This window comes from Heloderma suspectum, chromosome 14, assembly GCF_057233095.1.
Source record: "Heloderma suspectum isolate Gila_16-S chromosome 14, 16-S_ref, whole genome shotgun sequence".
Taxonomy (NCBI): Eukaryota; Metazoa; Chordata; class Lepidosauria; order Squamata; family Helodermatidae; genus Heloderma; species Heloderma suspectum.
The window spans coordinates 20059059-20082541 of record NC_139471.1 but is presented as its reverse complement, the minus strand read 5'-3'; the positions used below and the strand labels follow the sequence as shown (position 1 = coordinate 20082541).

The following is a 23483-nucleotide window of genomic DNA, read 5'->3' as shown; positions in this document are numbered from 1 at the left end:
CGCAGCATCCAGTCCGTGGCCGGAACTCCGGCTGCGGACGGCCCTGGCCGGCTGCTCCGCGGAGCCGGCCGGGCAGGATTCCGGGGGGGAGGACCGGATCGCCTCCCCGCCCATTGAGGATTCCGGGGGGAGGGATGGAGCGCCTCCCCCCCCCACTGTGAATCAATCTGCGAAAAGGTAAGTGACTTTCGTACATCCCTAGATTAAAGAGTCATGGATAGAAGCCTCTTGTCTGTATTTTGATTTAGCTATTTGAGGTTCAGCAGGGACAAAAGGGATACCTGACAGTCAGTGACTGGCCCAAAGTCACCCAGTGAACTTCATGGTCAAATGGGAACTAGAATCCAGGTCTCCCGAGTCCCAGTCCAACGCTCTAACCGCTACACCACACTGGTGAGTTGAGCAGGTTCTTTCCTTTTAACAACGCACATGTCCTTCAAACAGATCCCATTTTGGTGGACCACATTTTCCCAGATAGCCCAAAGAAGAGCTCAAACTGTTGCCACCACATTACTCTTTAACCTTTATTTGGCCTCCATATCGTTCAAGGTGCTGTACACCAGAGGTGGTCTGATGTCAGTCTTGCATACTGTATGTTTGTTTTCGCTGTTGCTTAACTAGACTTCTGTAGTCCACCAATGTGTTATAATCTTTGCAAAGGCAGAGTGTATGCTCAGGGACTCCTAACAGCTAAACTGACTTAACTAATCTGTCCTCAGAGATCCTGGAGTATGGATTTTGCTTAAGATATCCAAGGGCCATCTTAACCCAGCAAGAATCCCAGCAACCAGCAGGCGCTAGGTGGTCCGCCAGAAATTGGCCAGTGCTCACCTGGGAACCATGATTTACCTATGCTATGTACAAACAGACTTATCTGCTTACCACTACTAATACCATTTCACTATTAAGCTGAACTTAATAGTGATCATAATCGGCCCCCCAATTATAGAAGGATCTCCCCGACAAGGCCTACCTGGCTCCAACATTGTTATCCCTTCAGTACCAGGTTAAGACCTTCCTCTACTCTCAGGCATCTGCCAGCATATGATAAAGTTTTTAATCAGGTCTTGGGATTTCTTATTGTTGATTGTTAAAATTGTTTGCACACACACACACACACAGTGGAGGCTGGTTGCTCTGATGTCAGTGGGGCGGTGAATCTGCTCCGGGTGTCAGTCCGAACCCTAAAGGAGCTATCTAAGGAGCCTAAAGGAGATTCACCTGCTGTAACACTGAAATCTAAGTCCTGGCAGATGCAAGAGATTTTATCCTGGAAGTGCCTAGCGAATGCATTACAGCAGGCCTCAGAGTGGTCTACAGTGTCCTTAGGGCCAGTATGTAATAGCCCCCGGATGACACTGAAATGCTCCGATGGGCAGCAGATAGAGGATTCCATAGAGGCAGCAAGATGTTGGCTTTTTGCTGCCCTCACTGCCTCTGAATATACTTTACCATAGGCACATACCAGCATTCGACTGCATCCACTAGGAGTTCTCCATCTGTACTCAAGCAGTCTCCTATTTTGTTTCATCACTCTTAGCTCTGGGGTATACCACGGAGCAGTATGAGCTCTACTTTGGAGAGGGTGCTCAGGAACAATTGTGTCAACTGCCTGGGTCATTTCTGCATTCCACAGATCAACCAGGGTTTCAACAGGAGACCCAGCCATATCAGCTGGAAACCTCCCCGAGAGCCCTCTGGAAACCATCCAGATCCATTAGCCTCTCGGGCGGATCAGTTTAATAGGTCCTCCATCCTTGCAGACGGGAAAGGCTGCTGTAAGTCTAAGCCTCACCACGCAATGATCAGACCAGGACAAGGCAACTGATGCAAAGGCCCCCACCTTCAGACCACCATCTCCATGTTCAGTTGAGAAAACCAAGTCTAGAGTATGCCCTGCCATATGTGTTGGGCGGATGACATGTTGGGATAGTCCCATGGTCATCATGCAGACCATGAAATCCTGAGCTGCCCTAGACAAGATGCCCTCAGCATGAATGTTGACATCTCCCAGAACCAACACTCTGGGGGATCTCAATAGCGCACCTGAGACCACCTCCATCAGCTCAGCTAGGGCGTCTGTTGAGCAGCGGGGTGGGCACTACACCAACAGAATCCCCAATCTGTCCTGCTGGCCCAGCACAAGGTGCAAACACTCCAGACCAATAATCAGATGGACAAAGAGCTTGCAGAGGGAGATGGAATTCCTATAGACCACAGCAACCCCCCTCCCCAGCTCTCAGGTCTTCCCTGATCCTGAACCAAATAGGGACTAACTCCTCCCTGCTCACCCACCCAGGTCTCAGTTATGCATGCCAGTTCAGCTGCCTCATCCACTATTAAATCATGGATGAGGGAGGTCTTATTCTGAACTGATCTGGCATTTAAAAGCAGCATCCGGAGACCCGAGGGTAGGCTGAAAGGGCAACCATCACACTTGAAGATGGGGGATGGAGAGGGCTGGAGCACGGCACAGCCATTAACTGTCTGGGTCATGTTCCCCTAACCTGGCTAGCCCTCCTCCCAACTCCATATCTCCCTTGACCTGTAAACACACTAATTGGGGCCCCCTCTTGTGCACCAGCTAGGCTACTTATTCTCTCTCCCAGGCACATAACAAGATCCTAAGAGAAACAACCAGCCCCCGCACATAGAAGCCACAAAGCCAATCGACCCGGTGTTAGGGGGGTGGCCCTTGCCCTTGCATGCCCCACAAAGCAGTTCCTCCAAAGGGGCAACCCTGCCTTTGGTGGTGCTGCTACCCCACTGAGAGCTGGGCAGATAAGAGGCTTCCCAGGAACTTGGGCCCAGCTGGCTCAAATCAGCAGTGATTAGCCTGCAGAGTCCCCCCCCCCCTCTTCAGCTCCAGCTGGGCAGGGTGGCTTCTCTCTGGCGGTGACGCAGTCCTGGACAGCACCAATAAGGTGGTAAATTGGCCCACCTGCCTCTGTAGATGTCCCAGCTGCCTTTCCCCTGCCTGGTCCAGGCTTTGATCTATCTTCATTTTTTCTATGGTGGTCATCTACCCTCTATGAAGGCTGATCGATCTATATATCACTATTAAGGCTTCTCTACAAGGCTGGCCTACTTTCCTGTTTCTACAAAGGTTACATACCCCCCAATATCTATTGAGACTCACTGACTTGGAGCCATCTTCCAAGTGCCTCCCCCTCCGAGGGAGGTTTGGAGGGTGGCAACAAGGGAGAGGGCCTTCTCGGTGGTGGGCCCCTGATTTGGAATGCTCTACCCAGTGAGGTCTGCCTGCTGCCAACATTGTCATCTTTTCTGCTTTCCTCTGCTCCTGGGCATTTGGCAGCATATGATAAGATTTTTAATGGGTCCTAGTATTTTATTGTTGATTGTTTAAAACAGTTTTATATTTTTGTATATAAATGCTTTTATATGATGTAATGATATTGTATTTTAGGGTTTTAATCTTTGTAAACTGCCCAGAGAGCTTTGGCTATTGGTTCATATAAATACGTAATGAATGAATCAACCTTCTATGAAGACTTATGTACCTCTATGAAGGTCGACATAGCTTTATTTTTCTATTAAGGTGAATCTACTTCCCCATATCTATTGGCTTATCTGTTCCTTCCAACCTTTAAGGCTATATCTCCCTACCATTGCTGGCACTGATCTTTCCTCTTTGGTGTTTCCTTTCCTCCTAGGCAGAACCACCAGAGAGTTCATTGCTACAGGTTTCTTCAGTGGCTGTTTGGAATGACCTTGTGGGACCTGGGCTGTTAATTCAAGCTGACCATGGGCTTTTCCTGTCCTATCATACTGTCCTCAAACCCTCCTTCCTTGCCCCTTCTCCACTAATCCTTGCCAAACATAAGATACGCAAAAATATTGCAAGCCAAACGTGATGGCAGTTGCCCATGTTATAATTTGTGTAATGTATTCACAGGACTGAATTTGGATTTACGCAAGCAAATTACCCGGAGTCCTGAAGCCACACGATATGGGCCGCTTTCTGGGAGTGCCCAGCAGAGCCTGGGCAGCTCTCAATATTGCGGGAGATTATCTCCGTCTCTAGGTACTGCTCAGCATTGAAATTTTTCTCAGGGACACAGTCCTCGATGGAGCTGGGCTCTGTAGGACAAAGAAGAACAAGCTCAATTGTGACCTCTCCCATCTTTGCTGGGCAGGATATGGCTGATGCTCAGGAAAAGGAGAGCCCTAAGCAGCCATCTGCCTTCCCTACGTCTTTCCTGGCATCAAAGTGAAGCACTTAAATTTATCTATAATAATGAAAGGGGATGTCTGTATGTCTGTCAGCACCATAGGACCAAGACCATGAAACCTAGACACCTGAAACTTGGCATGCATACTAAGGGACCCTAAGGGTGTGCCCTTTGACATTTTTTTTAAAAAATGCATTAATTGATTTTAATTTATTTAAATGAGCCCTGTGGTTGAAGCCTGCAGTAACATCTTCAGCCACTGAGGGCAGACTTCCCTAACCAGCACATTGGTTTGCCGTTCATACAGCTTGGAGCCAGGGGAGATTAGCAAGCCAAGAGACAAAGTTGCAAGGCTTCCCCCTAGTGTGGTGCAACCTCCACCCCCCTCGGGGGAATGGAGTGGAAGACACCTCCCTCAGGGAGCTATAGCAGTGCACCATAGCTGAGGCCATGCCTAGGGCTGCCAAGTGAGCGTGGCTTTACTCAGATGGGGTGGGCACAATATGTCCAACTCTGACAACTGCGTAAGTTTGCTGGAAGGCTTTGCTGTATGAATCTAAAGGCTATTCCAAAGGCCTGTTTTCTAGAATACTAGAATACTAGGCTGGATGAGGGGATCAAGGTGGTGGTGAACGCCTCCCTTGAGGAGGGAGTGATGCCATCAGCCCTCAAGGAGGCAGTGAAAGACTGCTTTTAAAAAAGCCCTCCTTGGATCCCCAAGTTCTGAACAACTTTCGCCCAGTCTCGAATCTGCCTTTTTTGGGCAAGGTGATTGAGCGGGTGGTGGCGATGCAGTTGAAGGCACACTTGGAAGAAGCCGATTATCTAGACCCATTTCAGTTGGGCTTCAGGCCTGGGCATAGGACAGAAATGGCCTTGGTCACCTTGGTGGATGATATGAGGAGGGCTCTAGATAGGGGTGAATGCTCCTTCCTTGTTCTCCTCGACCTCTCAGCGGCTTTTGATACCGTTGACCACAGTATCCTCCTGGACCGCCTGGAGGGGTTGGGCATTGGAGACGCCGTATTACGGTGCTTCCGGTCCTTCCTCTCCGGCAAGTACCAGAGGGTAGCACTGGGAGAGGAGGTTTTGGACCCATGGCAGCTCACTTGTGGGGTGCCATGGGGTTCCATCCTCTCCCCGATGCTATTTAACATCTATGTGAAGCCGCTGGGGGCTATCATCAGGAGGTTTGGGGTGCGGTGTCATCAGGATGCGGATGGCACGCAGTTCTACCTCTCGTTCAAATCTTCACCAAGGTTGGCCGTAGAATCCCTGTCCAAATGTCTGGAGATGGTGAATGGCTGGATGGGGAGGAACAAGCTGAAGCTGAACCCTGACAAGACCGAGGTACTTTTGGTGGAAGACAAGAGGAGGTTGGGGGATGTTGATCTGGTGTTGAATGGGGTACGGTTACCCTTGAAAGACCAGGTCCGCAGCTTGGGGGTCATCTTAGACTCCCAGCTGTCCATGGAGGCTCAGGTGTCAGCTGTGAGCCGGACAGCGCTGTACCAACTCCATCTGTTATGGCGGCTGCACCCCTACCTTCCTGACCATCTGCTCCCATCGGTAGTACATGCCCTGGTCTCCTCTCGTTTAGACTACTGTAATGCACTTTACGTGGGGTTACCCTTGAAGACGGTTCGGAAGCTGCAGCTGGTACAGAACGCGGTGGCTTGCCTGATTAAAGGCAGCCACCGGCGAGATCACATCACTCCAGTGCTGAAGGAGCTGCACTGGTTACCAGTTGTTTTCCAGGCCAAATTCAAGGTGTTGGTTTTGACCTTTAAAACCCTATACGGTTCCAGCCCAGCCTATCTCAAGGAGCGCCTCCAGCAACACCAGATAGGCCGCTCAACAAGATCAGCCTCGGATGGCCTTCTCTCTGTCCCATCAGCCAGGACAGCTAGGCTGGTGGGGACGAGGAAGAGGGCCTTCTCTGTGGTGGCCCCCACTCTGTGGATCTCCCTCCCTAGGGAACTCTGCCATGCCCCCTCTTTAATGAGGTTCCGCCATGCATTAAAAACATGGTTGTTCAGGCAGGCATTTGGGGTGGGCTAGGGTAATTTTAGAAATGTGATGTTTTTAATGTTGAATTTTATTGTATAAACTGTTTTTATTGTTGAACATCGCCCAGAGTGGCTGGGTGACCAGCCAGATGGGTGATTAAATAAATAAATAAATCAGCGAAACAAAATGCAAACAAAGAATCTGACTGATGAAGAGCTAAATACATATCAGACATGTCAAACTCCACAAGACATGTCAAATTGTACAGTAACAGTCTTGAGATATTACGACAGAAATTGCCATCTTAATGGGACTGACCTCTGCCCGCTTTAAAGTGGATCGACCGTGGGTTTTCCAACTCTGTGAAGGAAGAGACGCCACCATATGTTGTTTCGGTCCAGTTCAGGAGTTCCTCGCTGGAGGAAGGCAGGTCAGCCTCGTTGCTTACTACGTTGCTCCCATTGAAATACGTTTTGTATTTGCTCTGTAAAAGAAACATGTAGGAGAATCAGAACACAGTGCCCCCGTCTGACAATGACAGCGGTTGCTGTCATATGTGTGTTTGCGAACTGCCTGGAAGCTTAAGAATGAGGCAAAGAACTATTGAATATTAGAATGGAAGAGGTGTCTTTTGGGTTTACGGCATGATCCTGTGGTCTACTTATTTATTTATTTATTTATTTATTTTTATTTTATTTGTACCCCAACTTTCCACGAAGGAAATGGCACTCAAGGCAGCATACAATCGTAGATAAATAAAAACTTAATGAAAACAATCATAAAACAAATACATTTAAACAAATTGAAAACTACAACAATAAAAGAATAAAAACAGCACCCAACCCAACAGACCAGCTTACATGCCACAGGCCTCCTTGAATAAAAATGTATTTGCCTTCTGTCGGAAGGACAGCAGGGAGGGAGCCAACCTTGGCAGGGAGTTCCACAGCCTGGGAGCAGCCACCGAGAAGGCCCTCTCTCACTTCCCCACCAAATGCACCTCTGATGGTGGTGGTACCAAGAGAAGGACCTCTTCTGAAGACCTTAAGACCCAGACAGGCTCGGATAGGAGAAGGCGGTCTTTCAGGTCTCCTGGTCCCAAGCCATACAGGGCTTTATAGGTCATAACCAGCACTTTGAATTGTGCCAGGAAGCAGTCACTGGACTCACTGGCTGTTTGCCCACACGTGCTTCCCCTCCAGCTGCCTCCCTTGAATATGTTGTAACAAGCGTGCCACGTGCTCCGTGTAACTGGCCTGGGTCAACAGCCTGGCCGCAGCGTTCTGGACCAGCTGAACAGTTTTCAAAGGCAGCCCTGCATCCAGGGTGTTGTTGTTGTTGTTCAGTCGTTAAGTCATGTCTGACTCCTCGTGACCCCCTGGACCACAGCACACCAGGCCTTAGAATCATAGAATAGTAGGGTTGGAAGGGGCCTACAAGGCCATCGAGTCCAACCCCCTGCTCAATGCAGGAATCCAAGTCAGAGCATCCCTGACAAATGGCTGTCCAGCCTCGTCTTGAAGGCCTCCAGTGTGGGAGAGCCCACCACCTCCCCAGGTAATTGGTTCCATTGTCGTATTGCTCTTAACAGTCAGGAAGTTTTTCCTGATGTTCAGCTGGAATCTGGCTTCCTGTCACTTGAGCCCATGATTCCGTGTCCTGCACTCTGGGATGATCAAGAAGAGATCCTGGCCTTCTTCTCTGTGACAACCTTTCAAGTACTTGAAGAGTGCTATCATATCTCCCCTCAGTCTTCTCTTCTCAAGGCTAAACATACCCAGTTCTTTCAGTCTCTCTTCATAGGGCTTTGTTTCCAGTCCCCTGATCATCTTTGTTGCCCTCCTCTGAACCCTCTCCAGTTTGTCTGCATCCTTCTTAAAGTGTGGTGCCCAGAACTGGACACAGTACTCCAGATGAGGCCTAACCAGTGCTGAGTAGAGGGGAACTAGTACTTCCCGGGATTTGGAAGCTATGCTTCTATGAATGCAGCCCAAAAGAGCATTTGCCTTTTCTGCAGCCACATCACATTGTTGGCTCATATTCAGCTTGTGCAACAATTCCAAGATCCTTCTCATTTGTAGTGTGGTTGAGCCACGTATCCCCCATCTTGTAACTGTGCATTTGGTTTCTTTTTCCTAGGTGCAGAACTTGGCATTTATCCCTATTAAATGTCATTCTGTTGTATTTTTGTTTTCTGCCCAGCGCTCCAGTCTATCCAGATCACTTTGAATTTTGTTTCTGTCTTCCAAAGTATTAGCTATCCCGCCCAATTTTGTGTCTTCTGCAAATTTGATCAGCATTCCCTGCACCTCCTCCTCCAAGTCATTAATAAAAAATGTTGAAGAGCACTGGGCCCAGGACTGAGCCCTGCGGTACCCCACTCGTTACCTCTCCCCAGTTTGAGAAGGTCCCATTGATAAGCACTCTTTGAGTCCGATTCTGTAGCCAACTGTGGATCCACCGGATCGTTGTTTCATCTAGCCCACTTTGAGCTAGTTTGCTCAAACTAGCAAACTGCTCAAACTGACAGGCCTTCCTGTCCTGCGCTGTCTCCCGGAGCGTACTCAAGTCCATATTAGTTGCATCGGTGATGCTGTCTAGCCATCTCATCCTCTGCCGTCCCCTTCTCCTTTTGCCTTCAATCTTTCCCAGCATTAGGGTCTTTTCCAGAGTGTGATACGTTCCATGGGGTTTTCTTGGCAAGAATACTGGAGTGGGTTGCCATTTTCTTCTCCAGTGGACCACATTTTGTCAGAACTCTCCGCCATGACCTGTACGTCTTGGGTGGCCCTGCACAGCATAGCTTCGCCACAACAAGGCAGTGATCCATGAAGGGGAGGAAGCATGGTATCACATATTTAAAAAGAAATAAATTTGAGCCATCTCATGTTTGACCACCTCCAGCTTACCTTGATTCATTGATCTTACATTCCAGGTTCCTAAACAATATTGTTCTTTACAGTATCGGACTTTCTTTTCACCACCAGACAATCCACAGCTGAGTGTCCTTTCGGCTTTGGCCCAGCTGCTTCACTCTTTCTGGCGCTACTTGGAAATACCCTCTGCTCTTCCCCAGTTGGACACCTTCCGACCTGAGGGGCTCATCTTCCGGCGTCATATCTTTTAGCCTTGTGAATCGTTCCATAGGGTTTTCTTGGTGAATCTTGGTGAATCGTTCCATAGGGTTTTCTTGGCAGGAATACTGGAGTGGGTTGCCATTTCCTTCCCCAGTGGACCACATTTTGTCAGAACTCTCCGCCATGACCTGTCGGTCTTGGGTGGCCCTGCACGGCATAGCTTATGGCTTCACTGAATTACGCAAGCCCCTTCGCCACAACAAGGCAGTGATCCATGAAGGGGATACAGGGTGTTACAGCAGCCCAAACTGTAACCAAGGCATGCATGACCATGGCCAGATCAGACTTCTCTTGGAATGGGCAGAGTTGGCCCACTAACCTCAGCTACACAAACACACTCCTGGCCAGCACCGAAACCTCGGCATCCAGGTTCACTTATGCTGGGTTGGGGTTCCTCACTAAGCTATGCTGAAGTGGGGTGGCCAGTCAGGCACTGCCAAAACAGAGGAAATGCATCACACACACAGAACAAAAAAAACAGAACGGAAGAGGGCACAGATTTGCATAAACCCTGCACATGCTAATTTATATGAAGAGATGTAGATCTCTCCATATAAATTCCAGTTCTGGGCGCCACATTTTAAGAAGGATGCAGACAAGCTGGAGAGGGTTCAGAGGAGGGCAACAAAGATGATCAGGGGACTGGAAACAAGGCCTATGAGGAGAGACTGAAAGAACTGGGCATGTTTAGCCTTGAGAAGAGAAGACTGAGGGGAGATATGATAGCGCTCTTCAAGTACTTGAAAGGTTGTCACAGAGAGGAAGGCCAGGATCTCTTCTCGATGGCCTTGTAGGCCCCTTCCAACCCTACTATTCTATGATTCTATGATTGATCATCCCAGAGTGCAGGACACAGAATAATGGGCTCAAGTTACAGGAAGCCAGATTCCGGATGAACATCAGGAAAAACTTCCTGACTGTAAGAGCAATACAGCAATGGCACCCATGACCTAGGGAGGTGGTGGGCTCTCCCACACTGGAGGCATTCAAGACGAGGCTGGACAGCCACCTGTCAGGGATATTCTGACTTGGATTCCTGCACTGACCAGGGTGTTGGACTCGATGGCCTTGTAGGCCCCTTCCGACCCTACTATTCTATGATATGATTCTATGAAATTTAGAAATCAGTGCTATAATTTAAATAGCAATAGAAGATGTCCTTCAAATAGAGGACTGTCCTCAGTAAAGTAGAACACATGGCCACCATATGCTGAGGTTAGTGGGGCATCGGCATAGCAGAACCACTGGATGCCTCTGCCCATGAGGTTACACCATGTCTGGTGCCAAAGCATCTCAGTGTGTAGCAAGGCAGAGTTTCAAAGGAGCAATGGATGCTTGCCCTTTGGACCTATGAAAAGCCACCAGTTATATTATTTTCAGATCTGCCTGTAGCACCAAGGCAGTCATATTTCCATCTGTGAGATGTCGGAGGGGGGTTGATGTTATTGGGTAAGACCCTCTAAGTTGGCACTCCCCCTTGGTTTGGTCACCACAATGACAGCAAGTGACGTGAGTTGGAGTTTACAGTCTTCGGTATCCAAGAAGGAAATAGGAAGCTGCTGTTGGCACATGGGCCACGTAGCTAATTCTATCGACCGTTTTTAGAATTTATTTTTACACTTTCTAGCCCACAAGTTACGGAAAAGGAGTGACATGTAGTTTCTCCCTGACCCCACAATCACCTTTGTGATATGGAAAGAAGAGAAAGAGCGAGAGAGGTCAGAAAGAAGCTGACAGCTAATCTCCTCCCAGGATCAACGTGATTTTATAACCTATTGTTGTCTGCTGTGGGATGTGAAAAACGCCAGGCGTCAACAATCAATCCTGCGAGGCTGGCCAGGATCAAAAGGAATTCTTTGAAGGGCTGGCTGCACCCCCAACATCAAAATGGGCAACATCTGTCATATTTTGGCATTTCCATTTTTTTCAATCCTCTTTGTTAAGAATGGTGCTAATATTACAGACAGTGATAAGGGGTGGTGTGTGTGTGTGTGTGTGTGTGTTCAATGTGGCTAACAGCCCTCCTTTGACTGATTTTAGTTCAAAGGATAAAATGAAATAAAATGAAACAATCCAATAGCAAACTCAGTTGGTAAGCGTCAATAGGACTGATCAGAACAGAACCACTGAGAAACAAGAGGGAGGGATCAGCATGCTAGAGGGAACCCTGAGTTTTGCAGAAGTACAAGAAGCCTTTAAAAGGTCAGCAACCCCCTCCCCAAATATCTCAGTGAGAGCTGAGATAGCTTAGCAGCCGCCTCATGTGTTCACTGAATGTCTCAGGTAGGTGTGCTTGTGTGAATAGGGGGAGCAGAGTTAATCTATCTGAGGATAATTGTTCATGCATCCGACAAGTGGGCCCTCATGCACAAAAGAGTGTGTCACAATAAATGTACTAGTTTTAAAATGGCACAGGACTCTTCATGGTGTACGCATATTCTCTCCTTCGCTCCTGCCTTAGAAAAACAGACTCCGAGGCCCAGCTGACATTAAGAATTGCCAGGATTCCCAGGGCTAAACCCCAGAAGCGCCTTCCAGTGCAATGGGAACTGGAGAAGTATTTATTGTGGATTACATTCTGTCCCATCCTAGCTCCAAGGAGCTCAGGACAACATGTATATATACCCCTTCTATTTGAATGTTCACAACAACCCTGATACGTAGGTCAGTTTGAGAAAGAGTGACTGACTGTGTTCACTAGGGTCTCAAAGAAAGCTTCATGGCTAGGCAGGGATGCTATCCTGTGTCTAATGCAGGCTATGTTTAACTGCTAAGCTACATTGGACAGTGTACATCAAGTTCTCTCATCCTCCTGGTGACCCTGTGGGGGAGAGTTAGCCTATGACCCTGTGGGGTAGAATTAGCCCTGTGGGGTAGTCTGGGAGGACCCCCAAGCAAACTTCATGTCAAAGAAGGGAACAGACTCCAGTCTCCCAGTCCAAATCCAACAACTCTCTCCATTTAAAGGAGTTGGGAAAAGCTGTTTTAAAGGGCTTTTGTTTGTATGCGGGCTGATAGTGATGGGAGTTATAGTCCAGCCAGCTGACAGTGATGGGAGTTGCAATCCAACACATCTGGAGAGAGCACCAAGTTGTGGAAGGTTGGTGTATCCACTTTGCTGGCTTTTCTCTCTCTAACAAAATCCCTTCCTTGCTTCCTTCCTTCCTTATTTTTTAAACACCTTCTTCTCGTGCTTTTGGAGGGCCCCAGAGGAAGGATTTGGAACTGGTTGCTCAATGAGGAAGGCTGAATCAGTCTGGCAGAGCTTGGGGATTTTCCAAAGCTCAGTGGCTCATCTGCTCATCTATCTCTGCTCGTAAATCCCCCTTTGCCAGCCAACGGAGCCAGGGAGGGCAGGGGGAGTGACTAAGAACTGGGCCAGCCACCAAGTTGGCCTCCTGACCTCATGCTGGCAGAGAATGGAGAGTTCAAGCCGGCGGGGGCGTCAATCTGATAGCGCCTCGCACTCTGCCCCATCCCGCCCCCATTGTCAGACCTATTTTTTATTATTATTATTAGACACAAATAGGAAAAGAGTTTTTATTTTGCTAACAAAGCCCACAGACTCGGCTGAGCTGGCTGGAGCCAAACGCCATCCCTGACCTTACTCCAAACAGCCAGAGGAAACGGGAGATTTTTCCCAAGTTCTGTGCGTCACAGAGCAGCTTGCCGCTTAGATCCATAGCCAGAGGAAATGGACCTGCCGGGTCTAGCAAAGGCCTCATTTGCGAGTCACGGGCGGTTAACTGCCTCCATTGCCTCGGGAGGTGGTGGGCTCTCCTTCGTTAGACGTTTTCAAGCAGAGTCTGAATGATCCCCCCATCGGCTGGGCTACATGACTTTTGAGGTCCTCTCCAAGTATATGAACTTCTTCAGACCTAGTGCGGCTTTCGGTGGCAATTTGTGGGTTAATTAACCCACAGATTGCCACCAAAAGCCGTGTTATGTCTGAACTGTAGGAATGCACACCCATGGCTTGTTCTTGGGTTAACTTGGGGTTGTTTAACCCACGAACAACCCCAAGTGGCCCTGTTCAGACATCACGGTAACAACCCTCAAATGCAGCATTCAAGGGTTGTTAATGCAAACAGAAAACAGCTTGCGTGTGACTCGGGCCCGGCACACGTCCCCATAATTCATGGGTTAATTAACCCACGATTTGCTGTCAGATGCCACCATTACGTCTGAAGAGGTTTATGACTCCATGACCGGTCAAATAGTGATAAAATATTTTCAGAGCATTAACATTATGAAAACAACAAGGAAGATAATTATCAATGGGTTTGATCCTTGTGCATATTACATATCCTCCAACATTTCACTGGTGAAAATAGGGCAGGGATAGGAAACATGGGGCTCTCCAGATGTTGTTGGACTGCAGTTCCACATACCATTGGATGGTGGAAGTTGCAGTCCAACAACATCTGGAGGGTCACATGTTCCCCACCACTAAAACAGGGGCATGCTTGGGGATACCCCCAATTATTGTTCCAATGATTCGTGCCCTCTTCCTCCCACTAACACATTGGGGAGTTTTACTCTGCTTTCTGTATGCTGTTTTAATTTATCCTGCCTGTGCACACTGCATGTTTTATGTGTATGTGTAATTAGATGGATGTGTAAGAAAAGAAGCATACTTTTCACACTAAAGCAAATTAAACTTCTAGGGGCCCTGGAGAGGGAGCTGATCCCTGAAATGCATGCATGCATTCATTCATTCAATATTTCTATATCCAGCCCTTCTTCCAGCAACACAAAATACCAAAGCAGCCATAAAGTAAAAACATAAACATCCTTACAATCACAATACGTTAAAATTCAATGAAACAGCAGTGATAACTCTTACTAGAACAGCACCTAAACGATTTTACATCAAAGTCCAAAATGTCTGAAAGATGACAATGCCAGTGACTCACAGGAAGGTGCCCTCCCTCATCAGATTTTTTTTAAAAAAAAAAACCCAAACAGGGACTGTCCCTGGTAAACAGGAACAGTGTGAGTGGAAAACAATACATTAGGAATTGGAAACCCACCTGGTTTTTTTCAGGAAAGACCCGTAAGAACAATACAAGACTAAACGTAGTTAGGGCACAATCCTATGGCCGCTAGAGAGCATCTAGACTGCTATAGGATTTTGCGGTTTATGGGAAGCAAGCTCAGAGTCAGCGCTCCAAGCTCCGTTCCCAGAAATCCGACTCCCTGCCCAAGCCCATGCCACCTCATAGGCATCTCAGGTCATCCCCAGCTCCGCGCTCAGAAGAGCAGCATGGAGTGGCCCAAATGGGGGCATTCCTGGGGGTGGGGAGGGGACTGCAGTAACGCCGGTACAATGCTTCCTATGCGCCATCTGGCCTCCCTGTCTCGCTTTGAGGTGCCCTGGCTAGACAGCTGAAATTGGCCATCTAGCCACAAATGTAGGGCGGCCAGAGCATGGAGAAGATCCCCTCCGTGCTCCGCCCGCCATGCACTGGATAGTCAGCCACCTCTGAGTTCGGAGGAGGCTGACTATTCCCATAGGATTGCCTATTCCCATAGGACCCTTAAAGGACCTGCTTTCAAAATCTCCCTAATCTGCTGAGAGCACCTGTGTTGTGTAATAATTCCATCTGCTGACCAAATTAGGACATCTGGAGCACTACATTTTAGATGTAACACCAAACCCAGTTTTGACATTTCAAGACTGAGCGCTGCCGAGCTTCAGCCTCCATCCCTTCCCTCTTCCTTGGTGTGTGAGGGGACAAACACAGGAAGCTACCTTATTAAGAACATACTTATTATGTTCTTAATAAGAACATAAGAGCAGCCCTGCTGGTTCTGACTAAAGGCCTCTCTAGCCCAGTGCTCTGTACACACGGCGGCCAAACTGATGCCACAATGGGAAGTCCACAAGCAGGACATGAGCGCAGTTATAGCACCCTTCCCTACTTGTGTTCTCCAGCATCTGGTATTCAGACACATATTGTCGCTGATACAGGAGGTAATCTATAGCCATCATGACTAGTAGCCATTGTAGTCTTCTCCCATATGAACCTGCCCAGGTTTTAAGATCTTCAGGGGAGGCCCTTCTCTTGGTACCACCACGGAGTCATGAGAGAGGGCCTTCTTGGTGGCTGCTCCCCAGGCTGTGGAACAGCCTGCCAAGGAAAGCTAGGTTGGCTTCCTCTCTGCTGTCATTCTGCCGGCAGGCAAAGATGTTTTTATTCAAGCAAGCCTTTGGTATGTAAGCTGATCTGTTGGGTTGGGTGTTGTTTTTATTCTTTTATTGTTGTGTTTTTTAAATTGGGTTTTAACGTATTTGTTTTATTATTGTTCTAGACAAGTGTTTTATTTGAAAAATATTGGCTCTTATTATTATTAGCTGTCTTGAGCACCATTTTTGGGATGGAAAAGCGACGTATAAATCAAATAAAGAAATAAGTAGCCTTATCCTCCATGAATTTGTCTAATTCCCTTTTAAAGCCATCCAAGTTGACGGCCATCTTGTGGTCAGACTATTTGTCTACCTAACCCGGTATCTGACTGGCTGTGGCTCCCCAGGGTTTCAAGCATCTTTCCCAACGCTGTGTTTTACTGATGTGACATGTGTTACTGTGCATCACCCAGACCCTACATAAAAAGTCTCTTGATAGAATTGTATGTACACAATCATATCAAGTTTGCTTTCTTGTGATGTTTTAGTAATGTTATCAGGAATAGTATGGGGGGGGGAAGGGGGGAGAGAAGGAAAGACCCACAATTTTTTTAAGTGAAGGAACTCAAAGCTGTGGCAAACAGGACCTGTGAAGTGCTCTGTATAATCTAGAAATAAAAACAGAACAATGGAAAATTCCTAAGAACTTGGTTCTATTTTGGAGCAGGGCCACATAATTCAGAACTCCAACATCAGCAGGAAAACTGGTATAGCAGAGCAGCTAAGAGAGGGAGCTGCAATCCAGGAAGTCCCTTGTTCAAATCTCTTTCCTCTGCCACAAACTCACTAGGTGGCCTTAGGAAAGTTTCTTTCCCTCAGCCTCAGTCCATCCTATCTGCAATATGGAGAATAATAACACCAGCTTGTCTCACAGGGCCTTTGTAATGACTGCAACTAGATAATGCATGTGAAGCACTTTGAACTATACAAATGCTAAATTTCCTTCTTAAATTGGGATGAGGAAGCATCACCGTCCATTTCATGCACTGGCCAAGAAGAAGCTGCAGCCAATCGCAGCTCTCTGACAAGCATATTTGTGTGATACGCACGTTTGCACACATGTTTGTCTTGTTCACACTTCACATTTTTTATGTGTACACTTAAAGCGTCTGAAGTGCAGATCAAAACAATACAACGTGTTTAGTAGACCTCAGAATAACAATAGATTGCATATTTTGCTGAGAATCCCTTGCTACCGTGGAAGATCAATCGGCCTTCTTCACCGTCAGTCTAGAATCTGTATATCTTCCTCTCCCTTAAGAGCTGTCAATTTCCCCCCTTGACTGGCCCAAACCCACCCACGCCATGGTTACTCTCACTCCAGTTCCTGCAGTTTGTTATTATCCCTAAGTAAGTGCAGCCTGAGACTGGAATGTAGGAGATTTCTTCCAGCTGTGGAGAATGAAAAAGAGGGTCAGAACTTATCTGGCATATGGAGCCAAATTCACTGTTATTCCAGATGGCTCCAGCTGTTGGGTGTTGAGTCCCAGACAAGAAGAGACAAGGAATGGAAGATTTAAATAATGAGGAAAGGGGAAAGAAAGAGAGTCGATGAAAAGGAGGACTCCACATATTATAAATACAGGACTGACGTGCCAAATTTCATTCCATACAATTTGCACCATGCAGAAGGAGTTTTCCTTCCTAACTGTATGACACGTAAATTCATGTAATACAACCCCAACAGGCTGCTTCTTCTAGAATATGTTATGAACATATTATGCGAGTCCTATGCTATCTCGCCTTCACTGGCTTGCAGTTCGTTTCTGAGCCCAGTTCAAAGCTCTAGTTTTGACCTATAAAGGTCTACATGGCTTGGGGCCTCAACAGTACCTGATGGAATGCATTCTTCTATGTATACCTACCTGTACTCTTAGATCATCTTTGGAAGCCCTTCTGTATGGGCCCTCTCAATCAGAAGTTTGGAAGGTGGCTATGTAAGGCGGGGCTTTCTCCATGGTGGCCCCAGAGCTTGAAAATGCTCTTCCTAGGAAAGCCCTGTGTTCCCATCTTTTCAGCACCTTGCAGTTTTCCCATGCTTTCCCCCACCCTGTTCTCCCAGGATGTAGGACCATCCAGAGTACAGGGGAAGAGATTAAACATCACCCCCTTGTCTCTGCTGGAGGTCTAAGAACTGCACCAGAATGAAAGAATGGGGCATGGGAGAGATCAGTGGCTGCAGTATATAAGAAATCTGGTTGCTGTTTGCCGCATTTGACATTTTTTGGGGAAGTGGTTATTGGTTATGTGTTTGTTAATGTTTCAATACATTGGAATACCTGACGTATCTGTTCTTTGACTTATGCAGTACTGATTAATAGAAATTGATACTGTGTCTTAATGGCTCATTTTGCAATTAATTTGAAATGTTATGTTAGTATTACTGAAATGAATTGTTTGGGTTGTTGTGGTAATGGTGTATTATTGCAACTGACGTATTGACAGGCATTCTTGCTTTTGTATTAGTGTACTTGTGTTGTGAGCTGCTTTGGACACATGGTATGGAAAAGCGGCATACAAATTAAAAGTGATTATGAGTGATGAAGATCGGCATGTTAGTCCCTATGGTTTGGCTTTAACTCCTGTCTTTGCAAAATCTGAAATGAAATGGCCTGACCTGCTCTTCTTGGAGGATCAAAACCATATCCATTGGTTTTCACATTTCTCCAAAGGTTGAGGTACAGTTCGCGGCTCAAAAGAATGTATCAAAATGTGTATTTTGAGAGAAAACCATTTAGAAATGTGTATTTTATGAGAAAACACATTTGAAAATGCATGTTTTATGAGAAGACAGATTTAGAAATGTGTATTTTGAGAAAAAATATGTTCAAATACGTACATATTTGAAAATGTATTTCTGTGAATTTTCATGCCGATTCTTTTAAAAAATCTGCAACTTAATGTGGAAACAGGATGGAATACAGTTATGGGGGAACACATGTGAAAGTGACACAGAGTGGAAATAGAGCGATATGTCCATTCCTAATTATAGCAGCACTGTCTCAAATCCCAAAGGCATTAATTGTAAGTGAATTCATAGTCCAAATGCTTTTACAGCCAAGAGAACAACTGCCTTGAGTGCCACTTCCTTGGTAGAAAGGCAGGATATAAATCAAATAAATAAATAAATACATTTTTCCAAGAGGCCAAGCTGGAGACAACTGTTCTGTCCTGGCTGAGTCTTATCCTGCTGATCCACAATCTATTGGAAGGTGTAGCTTCCCTCAAGGCTGGTCCAGACACTGTAGCTCATGCATAATGCTTTGGCTAGGCTGCAGAGTGGGGTGTCCTACCAGCCATGTATTAAACATATGCTGAAGGAACTGTCCCGGCTGCCTGTTTGCTATCAAGCCTGCTTTCAGGCTTTGTTCCTACTATATAAAGCCCTAAACAACTGGGAACTCGGTTAGCTGAGACATCCACCTTCTCCTCTATAGACCTGTTTGATCCTTGAGGTCATCTGGTAGACCCTCCTGAGTGTGCCACACGCTCCTGCGGTTGTTTGGAGCAGGGTATTTAGTGTGGTGGCACACACTATGTGAAATAATTTCCCCCCTAAGATTAGACATGCACTGACAATTCTTGGTTTTAGGCACATGTTGAAGGTGCATCTATTTATGCAAGCCTTCCTGGTGTAATTTAGCTTATCATGCATTTTATTATTATGGATATGTAGGTACAGCATACTGATTCGATGTGTATGAGAATTTTGTTTTTGTTGATAAATCATGTCCTGTTCACAATCCGAAATACAAACAGAAGCACTTCTTTCAAGAAAAGTTCACAAATTTTCAAATTTGTGACCATGTTCGATAAACACATATTTTTAAAAAACAAGACTTTGAAATGCACATTTCCCAAAAAATACACAGTGTCACACTTTCGTCTATGGGGGGAAAGTGTGCACTTCTGAAAAATGCACATAGAAATGCACACTTTTCCCATTTGGAATGGGCACTTTCCCCATTTGAACAATCCAAAACAAGCTTTGAAGTGATTTTTGAAGAATTTAGGCAAGCTTGAAAATGGCTGGTTCTCCCATCCCTATCAATGTACTGTTTTTATATTTTTAGGGTTTTTGTTTGTGATTTGTGTATACCACTTTGAAATCTGTAGATTTAAGCAGGTTATAAATTTGCTCAAATAAATAAACAAACAGCCTCAGGATTCAATGAAGTTGTCTGTTGTTCTGGAATCTAAAGCCTATTCGCTCTCTCCCCCACATCCCCTGTATGTCTCATCATATATTCTGCTCACATATCTGCAGGAGAAGATAACAGGCCAGGTACTCACAGTGATGAAAGTAACGTCACAATGATCCTGGTAGCAATACTCCATATTTACGGACAAAACAGTGAAAACATTATAGTTCACCACGAACACCGTCTTCTGGTTTCCTTTTGGTTCCGACATATTCACATTGAACTGGACACTGGAAAACTAGAGGAAAATGGATAAGGAAATCCATTAAGTTTCTGAGAATACAGGCAAGACATTCAGGTCTATGGTTTGGAGCAACAAAGAATATAATCACCGAGATACACAAGACAGGGGTAAAGAGATGTAATGGGCCTTTCCACACAATCCATTTACAGTGCAAGAAAGGTGTGGCTGTTACTCATTGGTTGCACAGGATCCAGATGTCTTAATTAGAGAAGCCCTTTGGCTAGTTCCAGTTACCATGACTGATTTAAATCCCATTAGTTTCAATGGGTCTCCTCTAAGTACGTTAAGTCTGGAACCAATCCAATCTGTTTGGGAACAATTGCGTATCCCCCAACCCTCAAACCACCATCAAATTGTCATTGGGATTGTCACTGTTCTTTCTCCTAGCTAGGGAGGCTGCTGTGATTTATTTAGGGAGGCTGCTGTGAGTTTATTTGCTTATTTTTATGTACAAATATGTATCCCACCCTTCAATGTAAAAATCATATTTCCAATTAATTTCACTGAATGGTTTTACCAGTGTCACAGGCTTTAGGCAATTAATAATATAAGAAAGGAAGGAAGCAAGCAAGAAAGCAGCCTGTTAAAACAACAACAATTTACAATAAATCTTATGCTTTTGAAAACATATTTGTTTATTTCTCCCGACCCCTTCACCTAAATTAAATATCAGTCAATATATTCTCCTGTGTTGCTCCCACATATGGAATATGCTCCCTCAAAAACTATGATTGGCCCCCACTCTCTTGGCCTTTAGAAAGGCCATGAATCTTTTCAATTTAGCTATTTAAAGTAGTTTTTATATTTTAATGGTTTTACTGTTTTTAATGTTCTTGTTGATACCGGTTTAAGGTTTTATTGTTTTAAATTGTTGTACACCACCTTGATGACTTTTTAGCAGATAAGGCGGTATTTAAAAGTAAATAAATGAATAAAGATGGCCTACCAAAAAAATTAAAATCAACAGTCCAAATAACCAAATTTTTTTAATAAAGTGGCCCCCAAATCAATATAAGGTACAATCCTACGCATGTTTAGACAGAAAAAAAAGGCTTACAACTCCCAGCATGCCCCAGCCAGCCATGCTGGCTGGGGCATGCTGGGAATTGTGTGCCTTTTTTCTGCCTAAACATGCATAGGATTGCACCCAAAATAGATACAAGCAGGAGTAGAAGCACACAGAAAGCTAGTATGTCAGGAAGAGGTGTTCTAGACTACCCCGCACCCTGCCCGACCTGCTAGTTTTCTACTTGGGAAGGGATTTTTGGCACATGGGGGAGAATTCTGTCAAGCAACCTGTAGGCAGAAGTGGGCTTGCAGCACTGGCACTTTTTTATTAGCAGGGACTCTGATGTCATCTGCCACCTCCCTCACAATTCCTTGTTCCATCTGAGCTGAAGCTGTACTCTGCATATGATCTGGGGGCAAATTAATTCTCCCAGCAACAATATATTGTTCCCTGCTGTAATGCAAGTATTATGGGGTGGCTTGGTCTTGAATAGGCAATTCAGACCCATGAGCTTTACAAAAGCCCTGCTCCTGTTGGAGAGGAAAACTGTTGATATGGATCAACACAGCTGACTGCATTTTTGGCCTCTCCTTGGGGTTATGACTGTCATGATGAGCACCTGCACTTTAAAGTTTACCACTACACCACTGGCTACAAGTCCCAACAACCCTGACTATTGGCCATGCTGGCTGGGGCTGATGGGAACTGTAGTCCAAACCAAGTGAAGGACACTGGTTTGAGGAAGGCAGGTACAGAAAAAACTGCATATCCTGATGCAGCCTGTAGCCTTTGAGTCTGCCGGTGTTAGCAAAACAGTTCCCTCAGCTGTTTCAGGGGCTGGCAAAAATCAAAACAAAAACACACAGAGAAAGGGCCAAGTGGTCTCTCCGTAACACGGCACTCTCTTCAAACACATTCGGCTCCATAGCAATGGCATGAGCTAATACGTAAATATGACTTTTGCAGGGCGGCGGTGTGTGTGTGCTGTCGGACTCCTCGAGTCCCCACAGGCCTGCGTCGGCGGGGCCTTGCTTCTATTTTTATCCCGGTGCCTTTTCAGAAGCCATTGTTTCTCCCCTCCACCACGGCGGCAGGCTTTCTTCTGCCCCCTCCAGCACGGGGATCTGCTTATAGAAACCGGCTTCCAGTAATTCTTTTCGGGCTGGAGACGGGTCGCCCTCCCCAGCCTGCCCTCCCCGTCGCTGGCTTGGGGCTAGGAGCCAGTTGTCTGAATGCCACAGTCGTGACATCAGAGGCCGGCTCCTGCAGCAACCCCCTCTTTTCCCTCGCCGTCTCCTTCGTGAGTAAACACGGCAGGGGAATCTTGCCTCCATCGTATTTACCAACAGAATAGGATGGATACAATTTCCTAGGCATCAAGGCCTGGGCCGTTTCCGGACTTGTCATCTCTGCCTACGGAGGCCAGTGGCCCATCCGGCTGCTGAGGGACAGGAATGTGGGAAATATGAACGTCGGAAAATACAATCTGTCTCAAGCCCCCTTCAAAAGTTACCTTCTACACCAGCCTTCAATAATCTGTTGCCCTCCAGATGTCCTGGGCTACAACCCCCATAATAGTAGTTGTAGCCCAACACATCTGGAGGGCAACAGGTTGCTGACTGGGGGATTATGGGAGCTGCAGTCCCACACATTTGGAAGGGAAGGCTGGTCTATATGTTCCAAGAATGCGTGGAGGGGGGAATGCTGCCACACTCGCGGGCCCCTCCCCAAACATCCCCGGCCTGTCCAGCTACACCCTGCGGCCTTTGTGCCAGCCCTATCCACCAAGCCCGATGGCATGGAAGAGCCTACACATGTTCAGCTGAACGTGCATAGGATCCAGACCCATGTGCAAAGGTCTGGATGGTGGGGGCTGAGAGGTTGGGGTGAGGACAGCATGCGCAGGCCCCCTCATGTTCTCAGAACATCTAGAAGGGAACTTCTGAAGGGGGGCTTCAGTTGGCCTGGCTTCTAGATACAGACATACGAAGCTGCCTCCATGTAAAAATAATGTAAGATTCCAGTCCTCATGGTTATAAATCCTGGACCAGAACCACTGTGGGCAATGTCCTTTAGAACCATCTATACAGGAAGACAAGGAGCTGCCATCTATGGAGACGGACCATTGGCAGAGGTGTAGCTAAGGCTGAACGTCCAGGCCAAAGTCCCAGGTGGTGGCAAACAGCCATCCAGAGAGCTGAAGGGGCTAGCAGCAAACAGGCTTGGCATAAGTCCTTGGTTCAGAATGGGAATCCTGAGGCCCACCAAGACTGATGCTGCTTTCCTCAGCATCATTTCTTCTTATTTTAAAAAGACATTTTATAGTCAGAGTGCAGCTAGATGGGCATGTACATAGTTATAGATGCCCGTTTTATTCCTGAGTAGAAGCAAACCCCATTTTATTCCCATAGTCACAGGAGTGCTATGATTAAGTGACTTTAAAATGCAAAACTACCGATGCTCAGAGTATTTTTTTTAAATCAGGCTTGGCAAACAGG

The 23483-nt window shown here is 46.5% G+C and overlaps 1 protein-coding gene across 5 annotated transcripts in view; it reads right to left on the bottom strand.

Moving 5' to 3' along the window:
- The window catches only part of ENG (endoglin), a 90077-nt gene that overhangs the window by 32236 nt on the left and 34358 nt on the right, over positions 1–23483 (bottom strand). For all 5 annotated transcript variants that reach the window (XM_084821211.1, XM_084821212.1, XM_084821213.1 and 2 more), the window contains exons 3-5: positions 19824–19970; positions 6522–6687; positions 3948–4101 (exon numbers count right to left, since the gene is read on the bottom strand). In XM_084821211.1, the coding sequence (XP_084677337.1) occupies positions 3948–4101; positions 6522–6687; positions 19824–19970 (467 nt within the window). The remainder of the gene's footprint in view (positions 1–3947; positions 4102–6521; positions 6688–19823; positions 19971–23483) is intronic.